We start from the raw sequence: 26,820 nt of genomic DNA, 5'->3' as shown, positions 1-26,820 counted from the left end.
ATAACAATAAAAGATACGACACAAAAAGAGATAAAGTCAAGGTGTCAATATCTGTTTGAATCAAATGCAGCAAAAAGAGGAGGGTTTGAAGCAGCATGAGAAGTAAACTGTTGTAAATACTAGAGGAACAGCGACTGCAAAGACTCGACCCCCTTTATTTTTGTGCCTGAATCTTAGAACATCCAAGAGCATCTGGTTAGTCGATCTCAGTCCCTAATCAGGACATAAAGATGAGAACAGTTTTGCTAAGAAAGGTGGCAGCAAACCATTTAAAACCTTAAAAACAAACCATTAAAGTGAATCCTAAAATGGACGGGAAACCTTTGGAGAGAGGACAGTACTAGAGTTATACGATCACACTTTCTTTTGCTGGTACCAGAGAAAAAGCTCTGGCTGATCGATTGTACAATAAAGTTTAACTGAAAGACGATTCATGTGGCGTTATCTTTGTTTCTGTTCACAAATGTGGAAAAATTAAGAAAAACGAAGAGCAGTTATGGGGAGAATATTGCCCAATTTGTAAATCACTGCTTGAACGTTTGACCAGAATTTCCTCTGTAAACTCAATTAATTGCAAATTAGTTTTTGTTGTCCTTTAAATAGTGAAGTCAAGTATGACGAACTGGTGCTTATTTTCCCAGAGGAGAGAATTCTGCAGCCTGCAGGTCTGAGCTAAGATCTGCTGTTAAAAGATGAGGCATAATATGTATTGAGACACCTCTATTCACAGTGAAGATATAATCTAAAGCACAGAAGCTTCAGACAAAGGGGAGGATGGCTGTAAAACTATGAAAACTAAGTTGATTTTAACCTGTAGAGACTCAACCATCGGTGTTCTGGACATACTGTAAAGCCAATGGTTAATTTAAAGGGCAGTGCTTGTGAAGTAGCAGGTTTTATCCCGTTACCTTTATGCATAATTCAGGCCAGTAAAGTATGACAAGGATCCTCTGAAAAGTAGGTAAAAGGTGTGTCTGTGCAGATTCTCAGTCTTTCAGTTCATGATGTTCTGAGGAGCTTCAGGAAAAACTGAGGAAGACTGTTGAACTCTTGAAGAAGAGCTTGGTTTTTGCAGAAGCTAGACCTCAACCTAGTAAAGATGAAAACACTTTTGAGCCGGTATTGAAAAGATACAACATGCATGTACATGCTAGGGCTGCACAGTGACTTGTGGTTAGCACTGTCACCTTGCAACTAGAACAGGGGTAGCCAACACGGTGCCCGCGGGCACCTCGTTGCCCGCAGAGACCATGTGAGTTGCCCGGCACACTGTTCTAAAAATAACACTAGTCACCATGAAATTCCTTATCAAAAATTATAGTTGCTGTTCTTTTTAAATCAAAAATACTTACATTAATGCCGATTTTAAATTACAATATTTATTGTAATTTTTTTTAAAAACAAAAATGTCTTCGGTGTAAATGAACTTTGACCTTGTCCGAGTCAGAGTTCACTGCGCATGTCAAACCATCACGTCACTCTGCGGAAGCGTCCGGACGCAGACACTTTGGGAAGCTAGATGTGGTTTTTACCCCCCAAGACATGGCAGAGAAGTGAAAGAGAAAACACTATTTTCACGATGACTGGGAGGAAGAGTTCTTTTTCACGACAGTGAAAGATAAAGGTATGTTTCCTATTTGCGGGGCGACTATTGCGTCGGCAAAGCGGCACAATGTGGAGAGACGCTATTTTAGCCGCTACGAAGCTTCCATGCTAACTAGCCACCTGCTAGCGCACATTGACTGTATGCGCACTACGGACAGGAAAACCCGGCACTTAAAGGCAGCTTTCTACTACGCGGCGAAAAGTTTCTTCGTGGAGAAAAATGTACCATTAGAAAAGCTTGTTTTAGTGACGACTGATGGGGCTCCTCCATGACGGGTCGGCATGCAGGCTTCACTGTACGATGCAGAGGTGATCCAGACTTCCCAACATTCCTACATTACCACTGCATCATTCACCAGCAGGACATATGTATGTACAAAAGTGGCCAGATTTGATCATGTGATGACTCGTGTCGTGAAGATCATAAATGGCTCCAAAGCCAAACAACCAGGACATTGAAGGTGCTGCTGGAGGAGCTGTCAGCTGAACATGGTGACCTGTTACTACACACAGAAACCCCATGGATCAGCAGGGACCAGTTTTACAGTGTTTTTTGTCACTGTTGGCCGAAATCAAAGAGTTGATGAGATCCAAAGAGAAGACACCTTGTTGCTTGAGGACACTGAGTGGATTCTTGCCCTTGTATTTTTAACGGACATCACTGGGAAACTGAACCATCTGAACTGTGAGCTGCAAGGTAAAGGTAAGACATGATAAGCTCTACAATGCCAGGCTTCCCACTAAAACACATTTACAGACAAAGAAAGAGGTAACATATGTTGTCATTCAAAACACCGTGCAATTACACAAATATGTGAAAAATAATTTGTTGAAAACATGTAATGATTTGTTATGATCTGTTAAAATGCTGGTGATTAGTACTAATGTGATAGGATTCATTTCAAAACGTGAAAGAGTTGATTTTTTTTTCTTACATAACTGATAATTTGTACAAACATGCGACAGAGTTCATGAATTGTTCAAAAATATTACAAAGGTAGTGGTTTGCACAAGTGATTTCCTAAAAATGTTAGAAGTGACAATTTGCACAGAAATGTAACTGGTGTGATTTTGAACAAAATGCTGCAAATATGCTGATTCATAGAAAAATTCCAAGAAAGATATTTCCTAAAGTTTCAGAGATGGGATACCTCTGACTTTCAAATATTGGAACAGATTTCCATATATGTGTGTGTGTGTGTTTCCTACCGTCATTGTTGTGGAAATCATTAATAATTATTGTAATGAATAATTAACATAAATATGATCAGACAGTCTCTTTACATATTATTTTCATTATTATTGTTTAAAGATGATGGCACAAGTTTGCTATTGAGGAAGTTTGTATCAAACAAGGTGCCCTTCATACTACTCAGTACCCGTGAAGTTGCTCTCAGATTCAAAAAGGTTGGTGACCCCTGAACTAGAAGATCCCTGGTTTGCATCCCAGCCAGGGATCTTTCTGTATGGAGTTTGCATGTTCTCCCTGTGCATGTGTGGGTTTTCTCCGGATATTCAGCCCTCCTCTCACAGTCCAAAAACATGCTGAGGTGAATTGATTATTCCAAATTGTAGGTGTGAATGTGAGTCTATATGTAGCCCTGTGATAGACTGGTGACCTGTACAGGGTGTCTCCTCTCCTGCCTTCACCCCAACTCATCTAGGATAGACTCCAGCCCCACTGCGACCCTAATGAGGATTAAACAGTGTATAGATAATGAATGGGTGAACATACTACTGAAAAGGGAGGAGAAGCTTCCGACGGGTTGTAAAGGGGATGTACTCTATTTCAACCTAAACCATGATATATTCCTAAAAATAACCAAACAGTGAGAGAAAACAAACTCATAAGAATAACGGCCCTGCAAAATATGTGGACCCCGGTTGTCTGGATGTACGTCCTGCTGCATATTTATGCTTCTAACCTCCTAATGCTGACTTTTTGCTCTTTAAAATTGAAAGCAATTCCATCTATGTTATTGTCTTGCTTTTAAGGGACAAAATACATTTCCTGCAAAGCATGAATTCAGTTTATTTGTATAGAAGTGTCATTTTTCTGAGACTGAGTTGAGCATAAAGGCTGAAAGCATTGTAAAAGCACCAAGAAGCATCTCTAAAGCTCGCTATTAGTGTTTATTGTTAAGCTTGAGATGTTTCAGTAGGCCTGTATGTGGCACCTCAGCCAGCTGTTTCTTCCTGTATTCAAGTCTGGGGTTGCTAATCTTTTCATCTATCTCCTTGCAAGACAATGAATACGTGTGTTGTGTAGATGTTGAGCTATCTATTTGAGTCCCACAGGGAGGATTTAATGGACTTGATAAGGTAAAAATTTCCTCTTGCTGTGTCTGACACCAGAGAAAAGAGCCTCTTTATTCAAATGCAGAGGAGGAAACACTCCACGATGTTGCTTGAGGGTTACATCTATATGTTCCATTAAAATGAGTAGAGATATAGATCTCACCTAACATGCCAGTGTCAGTCACAGGCAGCTCATTTTTCTGAGGCATCACCACCATGCTGTACTGGAGGCATCACCACCACGCTGCACTGAAGACGAATGGGCTCCTGTAACAGGCTATTTGCATAGAGTAATGCTGCTGACTCCAGCTAAAATACAGACAGATGGGTTTAATTCCATTAAGTGAGCTGCTGTATAAGGACAGAGAAGAAGCAGATCTGCTGCAGAGGCTCCTTTATGTTCACTGCACTGGATCTAACGGCACAGTGCTGGAGAGCAGTGGGTGAAGATGACATGCGTGTAACCAATCAAAGTGAGAGGTGTCACGGGTCAAGAGGTCAGCTGGGTAGATTACATCCCTCAAGGCCACTGACTGGTCATCAAAATTGAGTTGAGTGGTTTGTCAGTTATATGCAGCTATAGTCATTACATGAAGTGATTTCCTTTCAGCATCAAGGACAGCTGTAAGCAATGCTGGAAGGATTATATGCACTACATACAACAGAATGGCTTCAGAGCGGCTGAAGAGGAGCAGCGTCTCTTCTTTAATGGAGTGAACAAGCCGGGCATTGAAGTGGTGTAAATGTGCCTCATTGGGAGTGTTTTGCTTGTTGTTTTTGTATTTAGAACATAAGAAAGATCAGATGTTGGACCACCAGAACAGCTCCAGTGCTTCTTGGCACTGACTCTCAAAGTATCTGGAACTCTACTGGAGTGATTAACACCATTCTTTCAAAACATATTCACTTATTTGGTGTTGATGACGGTGGGGATTGTTCAGTTAGGTTGACATATCATGATTGTGACGGCCATATTTCTCCTTGTGCTCTGTGGATGGAGAATTGTTCTTCTGGAGGAGACCACTTCTATCAGGAGTCAAAGGTGATCACTTAGAACAATTTTGTATTGATTTGTAATTGGCCCTCTACGGGGATCAACTGGACCCAATTCATGCCAGCAAAGATCCACATGATCCCCTCACTACAGAACTGAACTAGAAAGTCTGTTTTTCCAAAGATGCAATGCTTTTTTTTAGCTACACTTTTTGATTAGGTATCCGCTTTAAAGAGTTTTGGGTTGCCAGACTTTGAAGAATTCCTTCGGCTGCTAGGACAGTAATACCTCATCCCCACTCACAAAAGGATTTAGATCAAGGTTCATAAATGTACACTTTTTAAAGCATTTATAAATATGTAGATGATCATGATTTACATCAGAATTATTACACAACAGAAAAAAACACCAGCCCAAAGGGGTTTCACATCATGGAAACCAAAAGTCAGTTCAAAAATCATTAAATAATTTTCAACCATTAATAAAGTAATTTGCATTGCGTTGCTTTTTTCATTCTTAGAACTGTAACTGCTTTGTTTTTTTTAAATTCAGGGAAGAGTGACAATTTTGTACCATTCTTATCCAGGACTTTGGCACTGGAGGTCTAAGATCTGAAAGTTTGATTAGATTTAGGCAACAGAATATCTACTAAGATTCAGGCTTCTTAAATTATTGAGAATATAATCAAAACAATAAGATTTGTTCTCTTTTGATGACCAAGAATTTTAAGTCAAATCAATATTTCATTTCAGCTTTTAAATCTCACAAATGCAACAATATTCAGGATGTTCTAACACCGCTATATGGTGCAGTATCTACGTTTAGCTTATGTAGGAGCATACCGTATACTGTGGCCTCTGTTTGCTTGTGTCTATACATACTGCAGGAATGACATTGACCTGCAGCTTCACAGGTCACACCCAGAAAATGATCAAAGTTTTATGGCTGAATGGCCAAACATAAATAATCTTAATGTACATTTCTGCTTTGCGTCAGATTTAACCTCGGCCCTGCTGGAGAGGAACCATTGATCTTCTCATTCGTCTTCCAGACGTTTAGTGACATTGATTCAGGGTTTTGCCCTTGTCTCCATCGCTCCGCACCAGTCTGTCTTGTAATGTCTTCATCCTCTCCTGTATCTCTAACCTGTTTTACTGTGTCCATGTAGCTGGGTTTCTAATGGGGCCTTATTAGCAGGCCCTGTGCTCAGGGAGGACATTCGATCCTCACTGTAAACCCGCAATGCTTCGTCTCACGTGCCATGCAAAACAGACCCTATGAGGACATCGAGTACACCACACTGTCAGCTGCATTTCACTGTAAACACGAAGCTGCACTTTTAAACTGGTGGTCAGATGTGTCCAAAACTGTACGGTCTAAAAAAGCAGGATTTGATGAGTCCAAGTATGGACTTTATGACATTTTTAATGAAGAAAACAACACCACAGAGTTAAATTGACTTGGTGTTGCTTTCATATTTCATAGGTTGTCTATGTGAACATTTGTTACATCATCTGACTTCAGCCACCAGGTTTCTCCCTGGATTCAGCTCGTTAAGTGCACATAAATACAGGCGACACTGCTGATGTAATGGTGGGATTGTTTTTAGGAGAACAGAGGAGGTTCTTCATTTCAGATTTATGTTTTCCTTTGTGAGGTTACTTGGTAAAATAGACCAAATAGTTACAAATCGCAGCTTTACTTGGTAGTAATTTTGAACATGCAGAGAAAAAGCAATTATGTCTCAGATCCATTAGCGAATAATGATGGATCAGACGAACTCTGTAACTGTTATTCCTGACTTTCACTTTGCACTGCGTGGTTTGACAAAATGTAAAATACCATGTTGAGTTATCTTATATTTCTATGAAGTTCAGTCATCTTAAACTCTTTAAGATTTGGCATTCTTTGATAGTGAAACAAGTTTTACCAATACTATTTGGAGTCAATAGGAAAGTGTATAAAAACACTGGAGCAGGCCCCAATTTCTTCAGGTGGAAGAAATGCTGGAATTGAGCTTCTCTAAAGATTCACATAAACATTGTGAGTAACCAAATCTAACAAACGTCCATAGAGGGGTAGACGAACACAGCTTCCAAATTTCTGCATCTTATGTGGACGTTCATGGCCAGAAAGTGGATTGGATGACTCAACTTGTGTCAGAATGTGGGCTTCAAATCTGAGATAAACACAAATGTAAACATGCTACAGTATATACGAGTATGAAAGAGAACACCCCTTTGTCATTCTGCTCCATGTTGACTTGATGTCATCACATAATTTCTGCAGATTTGTTTGCTTTGTCACATCTCCAAGGTGCTCTGCAGGATTCAGATTCAGTAGAAGTTTCTGATGTGCACTGAGCTCGTTGTGATGTTTATTAAAACAGATAAAGATGACTTTTGCTTTGTGGTGCATCGTCACATTAGAAGGAGCCATCGAAGATCGTTTGTAACCTATGGCTATAAAAGGATCCGCAACAATACCCAGATAGACAGCGACTTTTAAATCATCATTGTTGCTATCAAGACATTAAAAAGTGTGCCAAGAAAACTTTTCCTCACATAACTGAACCACCGCCAGCAGCAGCAGCAGCCTGGACTGTTGAAACCAGGCAGGTTCCCTCAATGAAGTCATAAAGTTGACCCCAAAATCTGAACCCACCATCTGCAGCCTCGGCAGAATAAAATATTTATTAGATCGGTTATGTTTTTCCAGGCTACAGCTGTCCAGTTTTGGTGAGCGAGTGGAGCTCAACATGATCTTCCGCCATCATAGCTCATCTGGCTCATTGTTGGATGTGTTAATCAGTCTGAGATGCTTTTCTTCTCAGCACAGTTGATAAAAGTGGAGTTACTGGAGCCTTTCTGCCAGCCTCAGTCAGTCTGGTCTTCACCTGCCAAGGGGCAAAACTATCAGAGGAGGCGTAATAATATGTTAATTTCACTGTAAAATAGACTTGATGTTCTCTGATTTCAGACATCCCATCAAAGATATTTGTATTTAACTAAAAGGAAACTCTAATTCATCCTCATTAATTGCTAGTTATAGTGTCCTTAACTGAGTCCAGTGTCATGTATTTGATTTGTAATATTTTTGATCAGTTAAATCTCTTTTATCTGATTTGAAATATAAGAATGTATATCTCATTATATGTATTTTCCTTCATGAGTTTATGATTTTAACATTTTTTTCATTTGAGCTGATTTATTTTAGGCTCTTTTTTTGATTTTATGGATTATGCAGTTATAGATCCACAAGTGGGATGTCTGCCATCTTATGTTGGATATTTAAAAAATATGTGTTTAGTGACATGAGCGATGGATGAAAATGAGATGGAAAACATCCGACATCATTGCAGTGATTGTACAGTTGCAGCTTCATGTTGCATTCTAATCATTTTCTCTACATTCAGCCTCATTTTCTGACAGGGGTGATGTTGAAAACACCATCAATAATGAAAACTAGTATCGTGAAGCAAGGTTTCAATTTGGAACCACATCTTGTCTTTCACTTTGAGATTATTAAAAGCTATTACACAGAAAAATACATTAGTAAAATTAGTAAAATTCCCCCCAAAATACTGGCACTAATTATACTGCATGTGTAATATGAATAGCTCTTTAGATACATGAAGACATCATTTTACAAGTATTTCTTTTTTTATCTAAAGGATGAAACTGTTAAATATGAGTTTATAACATTAAATATATTTGTAAAATTAGATACAATTATTGAAAGTTAATAAAAAGTGAAATATCGGTTGTGTAATTTTGATGTTTGGTAAATGAGAGACAAAAATGTTGAATTCGTGTGTTTTAATCAGTTGATAAAATCTATATTCTATCAAAATCATCTTATATGGATTTTTTTGTATTATTTTTGCTATTGTTTTTGTTATTATATTAAATGTTTGCCTGTTTTCACACATGTAAATATCCTTCATTAAACATAAAAATACACATCTTCTATTGTAAAATCAACCATAGAAAATAAGTTTTAATTATGGAAAATTACTGTATTTTCATGAGATGGTTATTTTACAGTATTTCTTGGCAGAACAGCAGCTATTTTTCTACAGTGTAAATAAAGTATGACAAATAACACTCCCGTGTATATTTAGAACGTAATTTAAGTTGAGCTGTTCCTTCAATTCATTATCTTTAAACCCAGGGATTTTCATCCCACTTTTATCGCATTAAGCAGTACAAAGTGGGCTGACAAAGCAAGACTGCTCTTATTATGACCCAAGAAAGGTGCATTAATTGTATAATGTAGCTTCTCCAGGTAAAATTGTGCAGCAGCAGTACAGTAAACGAGAGAATCAGTGAGTGAGGAGTGTGAGAGAGAAACACGGCCGCTTTCTCCTCCATAATCTCAGGGGAATATTCCTGCATCTCATCCCCTGAGGGCAACTGGCTGCATTTTCCTCTGCTAAGCACGCTGTTAAATGGCTGAATTATGTCACCGCTGATCTGCAAAATTTCACCACACCCTGGTGTCTGCAGACGAGTTGGTTTTCCAGCTTTTTTTTATCTGAGACAATAAGTCTGTGGAGCCCATCAGGCAGCAGACGTCAGACCGCCGGAGCTAAATCTCTCCTGCTCATTAAAAATAGAAACTGGTATAAGGATGCAAAAATAATTAATGCTTCAAGGAGATAAAGTGATGTATAGATTTTGACATAGTTCACAAAGAATTTCAGCAAAGTTCATCTTAATCTGTGCCGACAAGAAGAACATTTCCTGAGCCTGTGCTGCCATCTGCTGGTTCAACAACGTCTTGCAATCAAACACAAAAACTCCTCAGAACAGTAAACTTTTTAATAATTTTTTTTCAACTCACCAGTCACATTGCAGCCAACATGAAGATTTTCTTTATATTACCAAAATCATTGCAAAATGCAGTATCATAAATATATAGCAATCTCATATATACTTTTTTTTGTACACATTCATTTCAAAAGGTCCCTTCGTTGTAAAAAATAAGTGTACAACCAACCTAAAAATCTGATGGAAAATCTGCAAAATACAGCACAGTATTTTTCTAAGAAACAGATTTTAAATACAAGCGCCTCTAGCTTTAGTTAAAACGGTCGCTACTATAAAGTGAAGATTGTTTTGATCTTGTTTTATTGCTGGAGAGACATTCTGATTATTTTGTGAGATATCAAATAACCATAAAGTCTGCATGATAGAAATGCATATTTTGATATATATTCAATTAAATAAAGGATATAAAAAGGCAATATTGGCAAAAGCAGAAGCAGTATAGTATAAGTGCTTTTACAAAAAATAAACTTACTCTGAATATTTAAAAGATACAAATACGAAAATGTGGAGTGTGACTGCCCAGCGGATGGTGTAAAGCTGAGTAACGGTCAAGGAGTAAGAGTTTAGATCATTAAAGGAGTGTGAGGATCAACAGGAGGATGTGAAAAGCGTATCTCTTGTGCTTGTCGTGGTGCAGCACATTGTTTTATAAAAAACTCCCTCCCTCCCTGATTTGTTCGCCACCTCTATTTACCCCTCACTTCCTCTTCTCGTTCATTTCCCTCCTTGTTTTGTCGTCTCTCAGTGCCAGTCTTCATCGTCGTCATCCTCCCCTTCAGACGAGTCTTCCTGGCCGCTGACGTCCGCCTGTCCCATCAATCCGTTTCCACTTCCACCCTGATGAGCTGCTGCTGCTGCCTTCCTGGCTCGAGCCGCCGCCGCTGCCCTCTCTTCCTCCTCTTTCTGTCGCAGCGCTGCAGCCTTCTTCTCCTGCTCAGCGTGACTCTTCATGTGGGCACTTCGACTCTTCACTTTATAAAACACTCTGGAAGAGAAGAAAGTTTTGCAGCATTAAGACTAGTAGCAAGTGTTTGGAATGAAGCACGGCGGCATGTAAACAGTAGGAAATGTCAAAGTCTACTAAACTCTACACAAGAAATTATAGAAGTAATTTATCCCATATACTCGTTAAGAATTTTCATGGCCTATTTATAACATCTTGGCCAATACTGGACTACTGGGGGCAACGCGAATACTGAGTGTCATGGAGTAAAAAACTCCAATACCAATATATCAGCTAATATTCATTATGCATTCTATTGTTTTGTATAGTAAAGCCATATTGAAAATAGGTAAAATTGTGGCATCATTGTTTATTAACTTACCAGCAAAGCATTTTACAAACTGGTGAGCAAATTACTGTAAAGACACCCCTTGACTCCGCACCACTTCCTGCTCTGCTACAGGTGCTGCAGTCAGTGCTGAGAGTTTGGAAACAATAGAGTTGTTCTGCTGGACAAACTACGTGATGACGGAAAAAACTAACTTGTAAGGAAAAAATTTTTCATATCAGCGCGCAATAGATATGCAGCTACTGACTTGTCTGTGAAACATCAATCTGTTTATGTTTCTAAGAGGTTGAAGCCATCCCAGCATATATTAGGTGCCCCACTTGCTCAACAATACCTTGTACAGTGGTCCCTCGCCATATCGTGGTTCACTTTTTGCGATCTCACTGTGTCACAGATTTTGAAATTGCATTTGGTATCATGGATTTGTAGCAAAATCACGGGACTTTGTGGTATATAGGTATTTTTATATATTTATTATTGTGACGAGCTGTGTTGAGGAACAATGCTGGATGAAAGACATCTACTTTTTCTGGACTCTGCAACTAGCAGATGCTTTTATTTTGACAGACACAGAGACAAACAACACTGAAAATGTGGCAGGAAGTCAACAAACACACTACCCTTCACATTCACGGTCCTGGCAACATAACACTTAACCAAAGTAACTAGGCTGACTAAACCACAAAAACGCAATAAAACACAAACACTAATAACACTAAAACTAACACAAACCACAATAATGGCATTTAAACCCCAACATCCTGAACTCCCATGGTGCATTGCAGCACAACAGTTCAGTCATAGCGACCGGCTCTGTGATCGCTACATTTTAGCTATTCTTGCAGTAAAATAAGCATTTTCTAGCCTAAAAAAAATGAAAAAAAAATTTAAAAAATATTAAAAATAATCGTTAAAACATATTAAAAGAATACGTAATTGATAGTGTTGCTCTGCAGTGTTGTGCTGTGTGTGGGGAGGGTTTATAAAGCCTTAAAATATATATAAATAACAAAATAAATATGGTCGCTACTTCGCGGATTTTTGTCTATCAGTCTGGAACGTAACCCCCACAATAGATGAGGGACAACTGTATATTGAACAGATTATGTGAAAAACTCATGTAATCCTCACTTTACTTGAATTTTTGAGATATTAACATTGATATTTAAGAATTAAAGTTGAATTGCGGCCATAAATGTGTATTAATGAAGACATTTGGCAGGTAAAAAATAAACATCGGTCTGTGCTCTCAGAATGAAAAACTCTTTTTTTTAAAAAAAAAAAAAAAAAAAAAAGCCACTTGCTCTAAATGCTTACATATCATCTAACTATGTAACTACAAACAAAGTAACATGTCTGTGTGTCTGTATGTTCTTCCATTTTCTTGACAACCGTTCATCCAATCTGCTTTAAGTTTGGCAGCTGTGATGATGGGGACACAAACAAGTGCAGTATAGAGGTTTTCATGAGCAGCTGTCATTTTTGGGGCTTCTATGGGGTCCTCAGTGGGCCTTGGGCTGCATGTAGGAAGAGCCTAGTTTGCTTCTTTTGCCAGGCAACTTCATTAGCAGCAAATGCATGTGATGATGTTGTATTATGCTCGGAAACATAGAGACAATGGCAGAACTAGTAGCATTAAACCTGCAGTGTGAAACTTCTGTCTCCCCCTCCTGGCAGCGAGAGTAAATGCACACACATTTATTGCATGTGTCATCATCGTTGATAATTTTCTTTGTAGACTGTAATCCTGCCGCTGAACGTCTGGTTTTTAGAGACTTGTAATGATTCCTTAGTTGTTTTTTTTTTTGCAATATCCATGAGTTTCTGTAGCCTACCGCACCTCCCTGATGACAAATCAAGCATTACTGGTTGATGTAAAAACCCTTGAAAGTCCATACAGACACCAGATTTAAAGCTCAGCTATACCACAAAATATAGCGACATTCACCTGATGCTGATGGGATCAACCTGCTCTGTGTAAACATGCCTTATAAAGGCTTGAATACAACAAACTCCAACCTGATTTTTTCTGTATTGTGGGCACCCAGATAGCTCAACTGGTTGAGTGGGTGACCCATAAACAGGGGCTAGATTCCCCGATGCAGCGGACTGGGTTCGATTCCAGCTCATAGCCCTTTGCTGCAGGTCTCCCCCCCAATTCTTCTCCCCAACTTTCCTGTCTGCTTCTCAACTTAACCTGTCAAAAATGGCCAAAAAAAACCTTTTCTGTATTGCAATAGTTATCAAGTTTCATCTGAAATACACACCAGTACTGATATAGGATAACACTAACAGCTATCATACATCATAGAAAAACTTGTCATATAGTAACATTAGCTTAACATATTACTCAAACTCTGGTTAAAGAAGAATCCACACAGCAGCCACTCACAGCTACTAAGCAGCTTAAATATTACGTAAACAATGACTGAATGAATTAAAGAAGTTTTTGTAATGAGACATGGTTCAGAAATGAAACCAAAAAAAAGTCCACTTTCTCTTTTTGTAGTATTATAGAATTATACATAAAAATCTCAATAGTCAAATATACATAGTTTTCATTATTATAAAATGATATTTCTGTTTTTCTTTGCTTTATTCTAGTAGTTCTTAAATCAATGTTTCCATTTTCCTTTTCTCTATCTAATTTTGTGGCTATATATATTTTATCTGTATTTCTTTTGTATAATTACAAATTTAATTTTGCCTTACTTTATCTTTTATTGAAAACTTCTACAAACATATTTCTGACCCACATTAGGCTGAACGCAGACAGGTGAACCATGTGAACGTCTGTAGCTACAACAAACACACTCATGAGTCACTGCAGCTCCAACTAACACAGACATTACTCTCCAGTAACACCCAAAACATGGCACAAACAAGTGTAAATCTTTTTACCTGCCACACTTCTTGCAGGGAAATATTGCATCGGGATCCTGCGGAGGCTTTGTTGGCACTCGGCTCTTCTTTGCTGCAGCCTCGGCTCGAGGCCTGTGAGGTGCCGACGGGTGATGAGTCTCCTTACTGACGGCGTCCGGCTCTTTGATCACCACCACTGTTCCTGCCTGGAGCAACAAAATATGTGGATATTGACTGTTTTGCTCTATCAGCCACAATAAGGCTCAATCAGTCTTATTGTTACAAATCCGTATCATCTTAAGTTAAAATAACCGCATCACAATTTCATTGGGCATGTTCATACATGGCTGCGATAATGGGAGAACGGGGTCAGAAGTGTGTTTAACAGTTCAGCAAAGTGTGCCAGTAGTTCATGAACAGCGTAACATAGTGTAGATACTTACATAGTCATGAGCCTGTAGTGACTGAGCAACCCTCGCCTGGTGGCTGCTATCATGGTCATAAGAAGACTCCCTTTTCTCATCTCCATCCGCCTCTCCTTGAGTCAATTTTGAGTGCTGTGAACTCTGTGTGATGAGTCACACCAGTTGAATTAGACAGAATGTTGAACATATTAAAATCTTCTCATATCTTAAAGGTCTAAGTTCAAAGAGAAGATCTGTTCCCTCACGTTCTGCCTCTCTAGTCTCCTCAGGAAAATCTAATTCTGATTTTTATTCACAATCATTTTATTCTGCATGTCTCATTTAAAACTTGACAAAAATGTATCCATTGCACTAGATAGATTCTATAAAAAACAAGAAAATCTGCGCAACTCTGCATAACTGAAAAGCCACTAGTGACTCAGCACCAGACAAAAACTCAGGAACTTTTAGCTGAACTGCAGGAAGTGTTTACACGGTGCAGAGAGGAGACAAGTATGGAAAAAGATGTAGAATTGTCATTTTCCAGGCTATAAGACAACTGAGGGAACTTGGGAAATCACATATTGATTCAGATTATTTACATTTTTGTAAAATTAAGAGTCAAAGATATTCAATTTTTTTTCTTTTTTTTAATGATTTCTGGCATTATAACTTTGCAAAATTGCACAAAAGACATTTTTGAGTTGTGTTAACTTCTAGCTATAAATCTGTGGATGTTCTCAGTCATCCAGGTCATGATAAGTCTCAAGCAAGCATAAGTTATGGCAACTGGACTAACCTCGTGTGAGTCGAAAACGTTTCACCTCTCATCCAAGAGGCTTCTTCAGTTGAACTGAAGAAGCCTCTTGGATGAGAGGTGAAACGTTTTCGACTCACACGAGGTTAGTCCAGTTGCCATAACTTATGCTTGCTTGAGATTCTAGCTATAACTTTATGCTGAATGGAAAAATGAGCCCACAGTGGCTAAAAATATGACGGGAGCAAAAACAACTCGGGTTCAAATGGCTTAAATTCCTTTTCAGACCTACTGATGAGCAACCCTCCTCCTCCTACTCCTTTCTGCCTCATCCTTTTTCTTCAGAATTCAAGGAAGTCTCTACCAAAGATTCAATCAGCCATCTGCTAACTCTGCTCTGCCATCAACAGGACCTAGACTCTGGGACTACCTCCCCCATATCCACCCTTCAATTGGAACAAAACTCTATGAAGATGCTTCTTTTAAATAACATTAACAGAATAATTGTAATATTTAACTACACACCAGTATGACACCTTTTAGTAGGGTTGAAATGATTCCTAAAGTTATTCGAGTAATTTGATTACTAAAATTCCTCGAGGCAAAATTCTCTGAATCGAGGCTTCATTTAATCCACTCCATACTAGACCCCAGGTCACTAACTGGTAGACTGTGGTAGAAGTCCGGACCCAGACTTCATCCTATACAGACCCGGACCTATAATAAGTAAATTATAAGGGGATTTTAAATTTGACGAGACTCTTCCATTTTAACCGGCGCAGCTTTTCTAATGTTCACAGCATTGGTTTAGCAGATCAGAGTTTAACATAGACTTTCTTCATGAGTCAGCTCAACAAAATCTAAAATCTCAGCCAGAGTTAACGAGTATGGAGGTGGTTTTCAACTTTGTTAATTCTGACTTTCAAACTTGTCCAAACTAACAGCAGCGTTTAACGCTTAATTTGATTCGTTTTCTGCATGAAATGAACCGATGGTGTTCAGCTGCTTCAGTCAACAGGTTGTTTTAATGGAGAACAATGAGGAACATAAAAAATTATGAGAGTAAAAAGCTGCGACTGGAAATTATGTAAGACAGGAATGCTGGTAGAAAACTGATAAATGTGCGTAATATATTTATTTAACTGATCAATGCAGCCGATTACTTCTAACAGACAGCTGCACAATAAAACTATCAAACTTCATATATTCAAACATGATATTGTACTGAAGTACATGTCAGTCTGACACTGTCTCATAATGAAGGAAATCACTTTAATGTGTGGCCAAATCAAAGTGAAACTAAAGTTACAGATTGAATATTCTCTAATAAATACTGATAAACTGATCAGTTTGCTTATTTGTGTTCTATCAGCTGCAGTACCAGTTTAAACAGAACAACCATAAAAACATATTTTTGCGACTTCTCCATCACAGACTAAATGCAAGTGACGTTCCCATGGCTTTAGTTTTTGTTGATTACCCCTGTATTATACTATATATGTACTATACACCTGTACTATACTACATATGTACAATACGCCACAGATGTCTGCCCATGTTTCACCAGGACGGTTATATGTGCTGTACAGCGCGCTCACTTCCGCTGCGCATGCCAAGCGCGGAATCTGATTACTCGATTAATCGCCAGAATAATCGATAGAATACTCGATTACTAAAATAACTGATAGCTGCAGCCCTACATTAGAGCCACGTGAACCTCTCTCTACCTTAACGTCCACCACCGCCTCCGTGTGCTTCTCCGCGGGTGAATCCGGAGGTCCGAAGCTTAAGATGCCGCTGCGTCCGACCTTCACCTGTTTCTTGTAGGTGTAGTAGTACTCTACACACTGAGCCACAGTCTTAGTCCGCACCTTTGAATGATACAAGAAACACGAACATGCGAGGTTGTGTCAGGAATGATTCAACAGTTTCATGTAAACTCCGCTGAGACACTTAGAAGGTGCAGATTTTGTAGCTGATAATGATGAAATATGTGAATAAGGGAATGAGTGACCATTTCTCTTCACTATAAAATACATTTCCTATGAATTTGGTTCCTTCTTGTCACAGTCACGATGTGAAAAACTGAGTCTAATTTCTCTTTCTTTTGCACTTTAAAGTTTTACATTTTAAAGTGTGGGCTTCTGTTTGAGTTGAGAGAATAAAAACATGTTTTCCACAACTTAACTTAATATCTGTGGAAGTGTTTGGTGTTAGGACTGTTATGAAACTGCTGGGACACTGTAATTTCCTGCAAAGGATTATTAAAGGACCTATCAATCTATCTATCTACAACTTCTGAATCTGGCATCAAATAGCAATGGCTGATTGTTTAAAGTGGGAAGAACTTATTGATGCACACTCAAATGTATTTTTGGATTTATTTACATTGACCTGTAATTGTTCCTGCTGCAGGGTAAAACTAATGAGCATACCAGTTTCTGCACCAGGAAGAAGTCCTTCCTGTAGGCTGAGATTCCCTTATTGAAGTAGCGCTTCTCCTCTGGAGTCCAGCTGTCAGAGCCTGAGAGGGAAACAGATGCAGAGAAGTTAAACAAACACTTGTGAATGAGAGAGACAGACAATTTGCATGGAAAATTAAAGAAAAATGAAGAGAAGGAAACACAAATGACTAATATGAAAAAGCTTGTTCACCTGAGTAGTGATAACCTGCCAGGTGATGACCTTTGGGGTAAATTGGGTCTTGAAGCATCAAACGTTCCAGTGTTTCCTGAAAATCAACATCATAGTGAGCAGACCTGTTGTTCCAACACGTACAACAGCAAGAACTACAAAATCACACTGAAAATAATGCAAAAATCTGAAAAATTAATGTTATTAATGCATTTTGACATTTTGACCAATCTTTGCTGCTGTTTCAAGAACCTGAATTAATTTTAAAAGACTTTCTGCAAACTGAGCTGCTCATTTGAGTTACTATCAGTCAGTTTACTCACAAGGAAATCGCCTCCGCATTCATGTAAACAGTGCAAAGCCAGCTCCTGATTGGTTCCTCCTCCTCTGAAAACACTGGAACAAGCCATGCTCATCAAATCCTCCACTAGAAAGAGAAAGCAAGGCGGTGGTGGTGACAAAAAAGCTTGTTTAAAATAAATAAAACAGCAGACAGCGGATCGTGTGTAACATGAGATACTAACTGCTCTCCTGGTCGCCATGCTTGAGCTTGGTATCATCCACAGGAATCCAGACCAAGTCAGCTTTGTGCTGGTCAAACTGGGAGGAAGGTTGATCCTGCAAATCAGGTATTTCTGCCTGGTACTTCAGCCCGATGTTGATACGCCTGGACACAGTGTTGAGTTATGGAGATGTGAGAAACACGGCGAAGAAAGCTCAAAAGTTTATTAAGCTGAGGTGGAACTTACGGTTCAAGGCTAACAGGTGTGGCATCAGTGATCAAAGGCAAGACAGGAGGCGTAATTTCTGAACTCGCTGAAAAATACGAATGAAAAAGCAATTGTTCGCTGACTGACAAAGCCTCATTAAGTTGATTAATTAACGACTGCAACTGCAGCAAGCCTAAAGCAACAGGCGGAACTTACTGGAACGCAACAGGCTGCGTGCCGTCGATTTGGGCGTCACCGGCGGTGGCAGGATTTGGTTGCTCACGGCGATGTTGGTCAGGAAGGCGGAGAAGTAGAGTCCTGAGCCCTCTCGCACAGGAGACAGGATGGGCGGAGGCGTGTACGGAGGCAGGGTGAGGGGGTTGTCGGGCAGCCGGACCGGAGAACGCAGGTTGCTCTGGTAGGAGGTGATGCTGGAGTAGACGGACGGGGGAATGAAGGTGGAGGGTTTGGGGGGAGGGATGATGAGTGGCTCGGGGCGAGGGCGGCGCTTGAATTTTGCTTTTCCATCCTCATCCAGGCCTGTGTCGCTTTCGCCATCCTGGGCGAAAGAGGGATAGAGGAGCAATTTGAAAATGAAATCATAAGTATACTTTGTTTCATTGATATCGATCATTTATGATGATAAAGTTTAGTTTTTTTGCTGGTTTAACTACAAGTGAACCTGTGCTTGTATGTGCATATCAGTTATATATTTGCTTGTTGACCAGCCTCAAAAACTCGCAAAAATTCTCCTCATCTGCAGTGGTCTGGCAAATTTTGTTGGGGGGTAATTCATGTACCTAATTACTTCCTGAATGGCTACATAAATCATAATCAATTATGTTTTCATTTATCCCAAAACCTGCCAGCAGGTTAGAATGGCATGCTGTCATTAGAAAAATAAATAAATAAATAAATGGCACAATTACACGATTTCTTAATCCAGGGGTGTCAAACTCATTTTAGTTCCAGGACCACATTCAGTCCAATTTGATCTCAAGTGGGCCGGACCAGTAAAATCACAGCATAATAACCTATAAATAATCACAACTCCAAATTTTTTATTTGTTTTAGTGCAAAAATGTTCACATTTAAGGAATTATCTTTTACAAAACATTCTGAACAACCTGAAATTTGTTAAGAAAAATAAATTCTATTTCAACAACACTATGCCTCAGTTGATCATTTACACATTACAACTTACAGATCAGAGTGTCTACAAAGGCAGAAAATATTTAGTCACAGGCATCTGGAACTGAATGATAGCATTTTACTTTATGATCAAAATGACAAAAGAGAGACAAAACACCAAAAACAAGACAAAATATTACAAAAATGAGACACAAAATGACAAAAACGAGACACAAAACGACAAAAGCGAGAAACAAAATGACAAAAAATTAGACAAACGATACAAAACAAAAAAAACCTAACCCTACAAAAAATTAGACAAAAAAATGGACAAATGACAAAAACGAGAGAAATTACATAAATGACAGAAACAACACAAAAAAATGACAAAAGTGAGAAACACGACAAAAAAATAGACAAAACACTAGCAAGACAAAAAAAACCCACAAAACGACAAAAACGATGCACAAAACAACGAATAAAGCAAAACACAAAATGACAAAAACATGAGACAAACCACAAAAGTCAGACAAAAAACAATGAAAACAAGACAAAATATCACAAAAATTAGATCCAAAATGACAAAAGAACAATACCGTATTTTACTTCAAAATCAACTTGTCATGGTCTAGAATTTCCTTTAAATTTATAGTTTTACAAATTTACAATCAGCAGTTAATGTTTTGGCTGTAATTTTTACACTTAGTCATCCCGATGGCGGGATTGGACCCTCTGGCGGGCCGGTTTTGGCCCGCGGGCCGCATATTTGTCACCCCTGTCTTAATAACAATTGTTGGATTTTCAACTTTCCAACAGTCATTGAACTACTCTCATCTGTGACCTGCCATTCTGCCTGGAAAATTAACCAAATCTTTTTAAAATTTTTTTGGGCCTTTATTCGATAAATAAGTAGAGAATCAGACAGGAAAGCAGGGAGAAGAACAGGGGGAAGACCTGCAGTAAAAGGCTGGGAGCTGGAATCAAACCCAGGCCACTGCATCAGGGACTATAGTCCCTGTTTATAGGACGCCTGCTCAACCTGTTGAGCTATCTGGGCACTTGAAAATTAACCAAATCTAACTTAATATTGGGATATTTCATTAAAAATACATTTATGCTACACGATTTATTTAAAATGTCACCAAAAATGAATCATTTGCAGTAACCAGAGTATGTAAAAAATAAAAAAATGTACACTCCTCTGCAACCAAAAGTCACATGACAAAGCTCCTCAGCTGAACTGGGCTGGACTGCAGGATGTGTAGAAACTAATTGTAAAAGCAAAATGGAGAAATATGGACTGCATACAGTGCCACAATTTTTACCAGAATTAATTGAAAATGCACCTGTTTCTTTTTTTATGATTTATGCCATTATAACCATGTCATAATGCACATCTTACATTTTGAGTTCTCTCTACTTCTAGTCATGTTTGGGCTGTTTCCATTGAGGTGCGAGACTTTATATTGAAGTGACAAATGAGCCCACGGTGAGTAAAAATATGGCAGGAGCAAATGAAAAAACCTGAAACTGATTGTGGTTCAGATGGTTAGCTCAGATCCGGACTGTGATAACATCTATAGTCGACATTTTTTCAGCTGTAGCATTCTGTATTTAGCTCTCTATAAAGTCGCTCTTTTACTGTTCATGGCAGAGTTTGAGTTTCACACACACACAGGATTTACACAAAAGATTGTAACAACAAAAGGGTCCAATAGAATTCAAGCAACTTCACTGGAATCTTGAATGACATGTTGACTTCAGCTATCAAATTATGTTGCAGGCATCTGTTTTAAATAACATATCTAAACCATTTAAACTGCAGTGTTGTTTGCAGAAAAATACAGTCATACTATTAAGTTTTACACTGAATGTCTTTTTATGATCGTGTTAGAAATAAGTGTGTCTGTTGGCAATCCATCAACTAAACCCAAAAATATCACCATATTTTTCCTATTTTACTTCTGAATAATGATAAATTTCAGAAAGTGGTCAGTGCATTGGCTGAATCTGGATTCACTGTGAACCTACAAACCCAGTTTATAACAGCCGGTCATGTGGATTATGGAACTTGTGAGTCATGTTATCATGTAATTCACTACAGACCGGTCTGGATTTCAGCAGCATATCTCTGTTGCTTCTCAGCAGATGTTTTCCAGACAAAAAGCCTCAAAACGTTTGACCTCTGCGAAGCTTTTTTGCACACATTAGAATGCAAACTTTGAGGCTGCTTGTGTAACCGAGTGGGGATGCATTGTTATCGCTCTACAAACTGCATTTTAAGGGGGTCTTGAGGTAATTACACAATGCGGTCTGAGTCCGTGTAAACACCTACAAACATGACTTTTGGAAACGTTTCAGTATGGAATGAGCAAACGGACAATCTTAGGGTTTCTTGAGAAGTTGTTAAGTAAATAACAAGACCACCAGTCACTCCGAGTACTCACAACGGTGCAGCTACTGCCAGTTTTAAAGCAACTGAAATGAAAGCAGGAGAACTAACCTGGCCAAAACCGTCGGTCATGGAGTTTCTGAGCGATCGCCGGCGAGCCACGATGACGGAGGGTTTGCGATCAGACTGTCCTGCAGGCCGCTCGCCCTGGCCGAGGCGTCCCTGAGCCCAGCCGCCCTGAGGGTCCATCTGGCTCCGGTGCACCGGCACAGACACCGGGATGACCAGAGGCACCATGGTGGCCTGTCTGCCCGAGGGACCGTCTTCCTGCTGGGGCACGAGAGCAAAAAGGAGATGAGGAGAGGTGGGAAAAGAGAATGCAGCAGGGAGGTTGAGGAAGTAGCAGGAAAATGGAAACAGGATCGAGATATAAAAAGAGGAAGACGGTGAGAGTGCACATGGTCATCTACACGTCTCATTCGCTTTCAAATAAACTACAATATTAATTCATTTCATTCCTGTATGAAAATATATATTGCATTTTAATACATGAGCTACTTTAATGATCATTATCTATCCAAGTTGTCTGTAAAAAGTAAAAAACGGTGAAACATGCTCATTATATGGGTAACAGTACATCTTTAAAAGTCTTATTACTGAAAGATATTCCATTTACAGTGTTATAAAAGAGAGAAAAGCATAACAAAATCCCATTTAAGATGCTTAAACCAGCAAATATCTGTCATTTTTGGTTGACTGAACAATTGCTTTGAGCAGAAAGTTTAAAAAAAGTCTCTCATAAAAAAAAATAAATAAATGAGCCATGCTGTTTTATCACCACGTTTCCAGGCTGTTTCTAGAACGTGACCACACCTCCCTGGTATTCCTGGTGAAGCTGATACAGTTTTCAACTGAATTCTACTAGTGGCAGCAGTAACTATAAATCATTTTTGTGATTTATATTTGTGGTGAAGTTAAGAACAAGAGTTAAGACATTGAGAGCTCATCCTCTGACCCATGAAAGGCCTATGAATGTCCTATGAAAGTGCTGCTTGCTAACCATAAACACAACAGCTCTGGGGCTGTGAATAGCCATATTAAACCTGTTTGGCTTGTGTTGGGAAGGAAAACTGTGCAGGTTGACAGCTCTGCCCCGCCCTAGTTCTGCTGAATGACTAGGACAAGGCCTGAGGAATGTGGAGGTGTGCAGACATGCAGCTGCACAAACTGTACATCCAGCGTGCAAACTGCGCACAATAAACCTACCACCAACAGCCTCGTAAGCCCCCCAGGGAAGAGCCTATGTGTCCCTGCGCTGATAGCAAAAGCAAAGGACACAAACTGCAGTTTACCAGTCGTGTTTACCGTCTGTGTAACAACGCCGCTAAGGAGAAAATAAAGGTGGCTCTAGTGGGTGTGCCACTTCAGAACGCAAGCATTATAAATCCTGAGTAACGAGGTTAAGAGTATCACCTTTCTCATAAAATAAGAGCAATCGTTCAGATCCAAAAGGAGGATTCTTCAAATGACAGCTGATATTCAGGCTGTACCAGAATGCCGAGTGTACAATGTGACTGCGCACACTCGTAAAAATGGCTGCAAATTGCTGAGACTCGACAGCTGTAGGAGTGGAGTAAACAGACCCAAGACAAGGATTTTGTAAACCTTAGGGAAGTTCTGCACAGAAACAGGGTTCTTCCTCTTTGTGGAAACTGCTTGCCAACTTTGATAGAATTTGCTCTCACTTGCACAAATTAGCTACCTTTGCAATTCCCTCTCGAGTAAACGAAGCTTCAGGCTCAGTTTAATTCAGTTTAACAGTACAGGTGTCGTAAGTGAATAATAAACCAGCTACAGCAGTAGATTATAGAGTGATTTTTTTAACCTTGATTATTTTAGCAGGAAGGGACTCCATTTCCGACGCCTTCTGGGCAAGAGTCTCCAGGTTGATCTCCTTGGACGCCCTCCTCCTCCTGCGGGTGACCTGGATGACCCCTCCTGTAGACACTTGGCTGTCTGCTCCTCTTGCAGTCTGCACACCTGCCACTCCGTTCTGGGAAGGTGGAAGCTCTTTGGAGGCTTGAGACCAGATGTTTGTCGAAGGGGGACCCAGTGGGGACTGTCCGTCTCTGGAAAGGCGACGTGAGCGTCGAGGGGCGGCGGGTGCTGCGTCTCCGGCCTCTGAAGCGGCCTTTTCAGGGCATGAATCCGTTGCATCTGACGCATCAAGGGTTTGACCCTCCAGTTCCTGCTGTGGCTCCGCTGACTGGGCATCTTCTTTTTTTGCCCCAGTGTCAGGAGGACGAGGCTCAGGAGCCTGAAAAGCGCCAAAGTTTTGGGTCTGTTGCTGTTTTGGCTGCACCTGTGGTTGTGTGGTTTCTTGCTGCGGCACATTTTGTTGCTGCAACTGCTGCATTTGCTGCATTTGTTGCTGTCGCTCCTGTAGCTGTTGCTGGTGATACTGTTGCTGCATTTGCTGCAGCTGTTGCATTTGCTGCTGTTGGATTTGGTGGTGCTGCAGATGTTGCTGCTGCTGCTGCTGCTGCTGCTGCAGCTGAAGTTGATGCTGCTGATGCAACTGTTGTTGCTGCTGCTGCTGCTGGTGATGATGATGCATTTGTTGCTGCTGCATCTGGTGGAGAAGCTGCTGCTGAGTCTTGGGCTGCTCGCCATACGACATGTTGGGCATCGCCTTGTTACCTGGAAAAACAGAGTAATACCCGGATGAGAACTGCTGCTTGCTGGGTCTGAACGTCGCCTGGAAGGGCTGCAGCATGGAGCCCTGCAGAGAGTGCGACGGCACATGCGGCTGTCCCTGCAGCTCCACGCCTTTGTGGCCGTGTTGGTAGGCCTGCAGCTGAGCCTGGTGCATTGCGGCGGCGGCGTGCTGCTCCCAGTCTAGTGCCCTCCCCTGAGCTGGAGGCTGGGTGGCATCTCTGTAAACCTCCACGGGTGCAGGCAGCTGGTTCTCCCCTCCCATCGGCAAAGCCACGCCTTCGTGGACCCCTTTGTGGAACGCCATCTGACCTCTAACGTTCACTCCACTCATGTAGGGGCCGAAGTTCTGCCCCCAGGCTGGCACCGGAGCTTCCTGGGACCAGCTGGGGGCCTGAATGGAGTCCTGTTGCATCCATTTTACTGGAGCAGCCTGTTGATAGTGTGGTAGGCTTTGGGGCCCTTTTTCTGGGTTATAAACACCAGAGCTGCTGGCGGAGTCACTGTGGCTTGACTCTAAAGCCGGAGGTCCCATACCATAATAAACCTCTCCTGAATGCTGCACACTCTCTTTCATGGCTGCAGCACGGTGCTTGCCACTCTTGTCAGGATTAACTTGAGGCGGGAGACTCATAGTAATATCAGAAACGCTGTGGAAACGTTGGGAGTCAGAGCTCTCACTGTTGATCTCTGAGCCGCTGTAGTGTACTTTCACCGCCTGTGGTCGAGAAATTCTTTAATTGTGTGTTCAGAGATATATGGGAGGAAACATAAATCCCAGAGGAAAGTGCAGGGTGGGGAACATGCAGCCCTCCTTCAAGAATCAAATCTGAGGTTTGCAGTCCATTCTTCTCATCCTCTGTGGAGACCTTATGAGAGAAACAACATGTTAGACACTGTCCAGAAAGGCAAGCACCAAAGTTTTCAGTGTCGTCTGCAGCAAAGAGGAAACTGAGGCCTACACCAGCAAATGGCCCTGTCAGTTAAGTGGAAACATATAGGCCTGTACAAGTGAGCACAAGCAGAGGAAAGCTTGGGTTTCGATATTTACGTCCAGGTGCGTGCAGAGAGGACATTATGAGCTGAAGTTTGGAGGCGGCAGGCAGCAAGGAGGCGCTTACAGTGCAGCTGCCATTTGGCATAACGAGAAATACAGGAAACGAAGGGGCTCATGCAATCACCCGAGCGATAGCCAGTGATGTTATGTTAACAATCAGCAATAAGGAAGCGCCCGAGGAGCAGAGTGCTGTTAGGCAACACGGCAGATTAGTGAGCATTACTTCAACACAGTGTATTAACCTTATCAATGGTGCGCGCAGCTCTCCATGGCCAGCTCCATGGAGCCACTTTGGTCTCGATCAAAGTCGACTGCATGCAGCTCCGTGAAGGGGATCGTGCGCAGCAAATGTCATAACTCTGACAACTTTCCCTCGAGTTTCACGGCGCACAATATGGCGCACAGGCGAGTTCACAATCCCACGAAAAAGACGCTCCAAAGTCCGGGCGCGGCGGAGCGGCTCATTAACGCCGCAGTCACAATGTTGCACAGTGTATCCGTAAAACTGTACACTTCCAGGAAAACATGTCCACAACTTTCTCCCCCCGCACCGACGAGTAAACCACACATGAGACGGCGACTGTGTGAAAACTCCGCCGTGCAGCGGCCCGCTCGGGTATTTCCGCAGATTTCAACGTCGCCGCAGCGCGTTCAGAGCCGCAGTTTAGGCTCGTCCGGAGTGTGTGAAGCGCTGCGAAACTGCGCACACACGCAGAAAGTTGCGCGTCCCCGAACGCACCGCCTCACCCCAAAACAGCTCAACTCACATCCTGTTATCCAATCCGATTGTCTGGCCACTCCCAGAGCCGTGTCCGTGTGCGCTTGTTCTGCTGCCCGGGCGGTGCCGGAGTGCGGAGACGCAGCTCTGCACACCGACGCAGTTTGTTGGTGGTTAAAAATCAGGGCCGCAGCCAGGAGCTTAGAAATGCTGAGGTCAAATCCAAGCAGCCCCTGCAAACGCATCGTTTACAAGAGACCTTAAATTCCAGTAAGGTGAGACACTGCAGGCGAAAACAATGTTTTTTCATGCATCTATAATGTGTTCTTTCAGATTAGTGGAAAGAAATCATGGAAAACACGCATTTATTGGTTTATTTTGCAACTAACTGGACTTTGATGCAAATTAGTGCATAGGCC

At 40.8% G+C, this 26,820-nt stretch overlaps 1 protein-coding gene across 2 annotated transcripts; it reads right to left on the bottom strand.

Moving 5' to 3' along the window:
- Positions 1-9,706: 9,706 nt before the first annotated feature.
- Positions 9,707-26,382, bottom strand: mideasa (mitotic deacetylase associated SANT domain protein a). Of its 2 annotated transcripts, none has more exons than XM_023279184.3 (13): positions 25,926-26,382; positions 23,797-25,495; positions 22,023-22,241; positions 18,605-18,947; positions 18,428-18,494; positions 18,203-18,345; positions 18,002-18,105; positions 17,700-17,775; positions 17,480-17,568; positions 16,772-16,915; positions 14,327-14,449; positions 13,923-14,089; positions 9,707-10,714 (listed from the first exon to the last, which is right to left on the bottom strand). In XM_023279184.3, the coding sequence occupies exons 2-13, from the start codon at positions 25,258-25,260 to the stop codon at positions 10,471-10,473; spliced, it is 3,183 nt and encodes a 1,060-aa protein (XP_023134952.1). In that variant the 5' UTR covers positions 25,261-25,495; positions 25,926-26,382; the 3' UTR covers positions 9,707-10,470. The 2 variants fall into 2 exon arrangements, with proteins under 2 accessions (XP_023134952.1, XP_023134953.1); XM_023279185.3 differs by having other exon boundaries at positions 22,023-22,238.
- Positions 26,383-26,820: the final 438 nt, after the last annotated feature.

This window comes from Amphiprion ocellaris, chromosome 12, assembly GCF_022539595.1.
Source record: "Amphiprion ocellaris isolate individual 3 ecotype Okinawa chromosome 12, ASM2253959v1, whole genome shotgun sequence".
Taxonomy (NCBI): domain Eukaryota; kingdom Metazoa; phylum Chordata; class Actinopteri; family Pomacentridae; genus Amphiprion; species Amphiprion ocellaris.
This window is presented reverse-complemented; position numbering and strand designations above follow the sequence as displayed.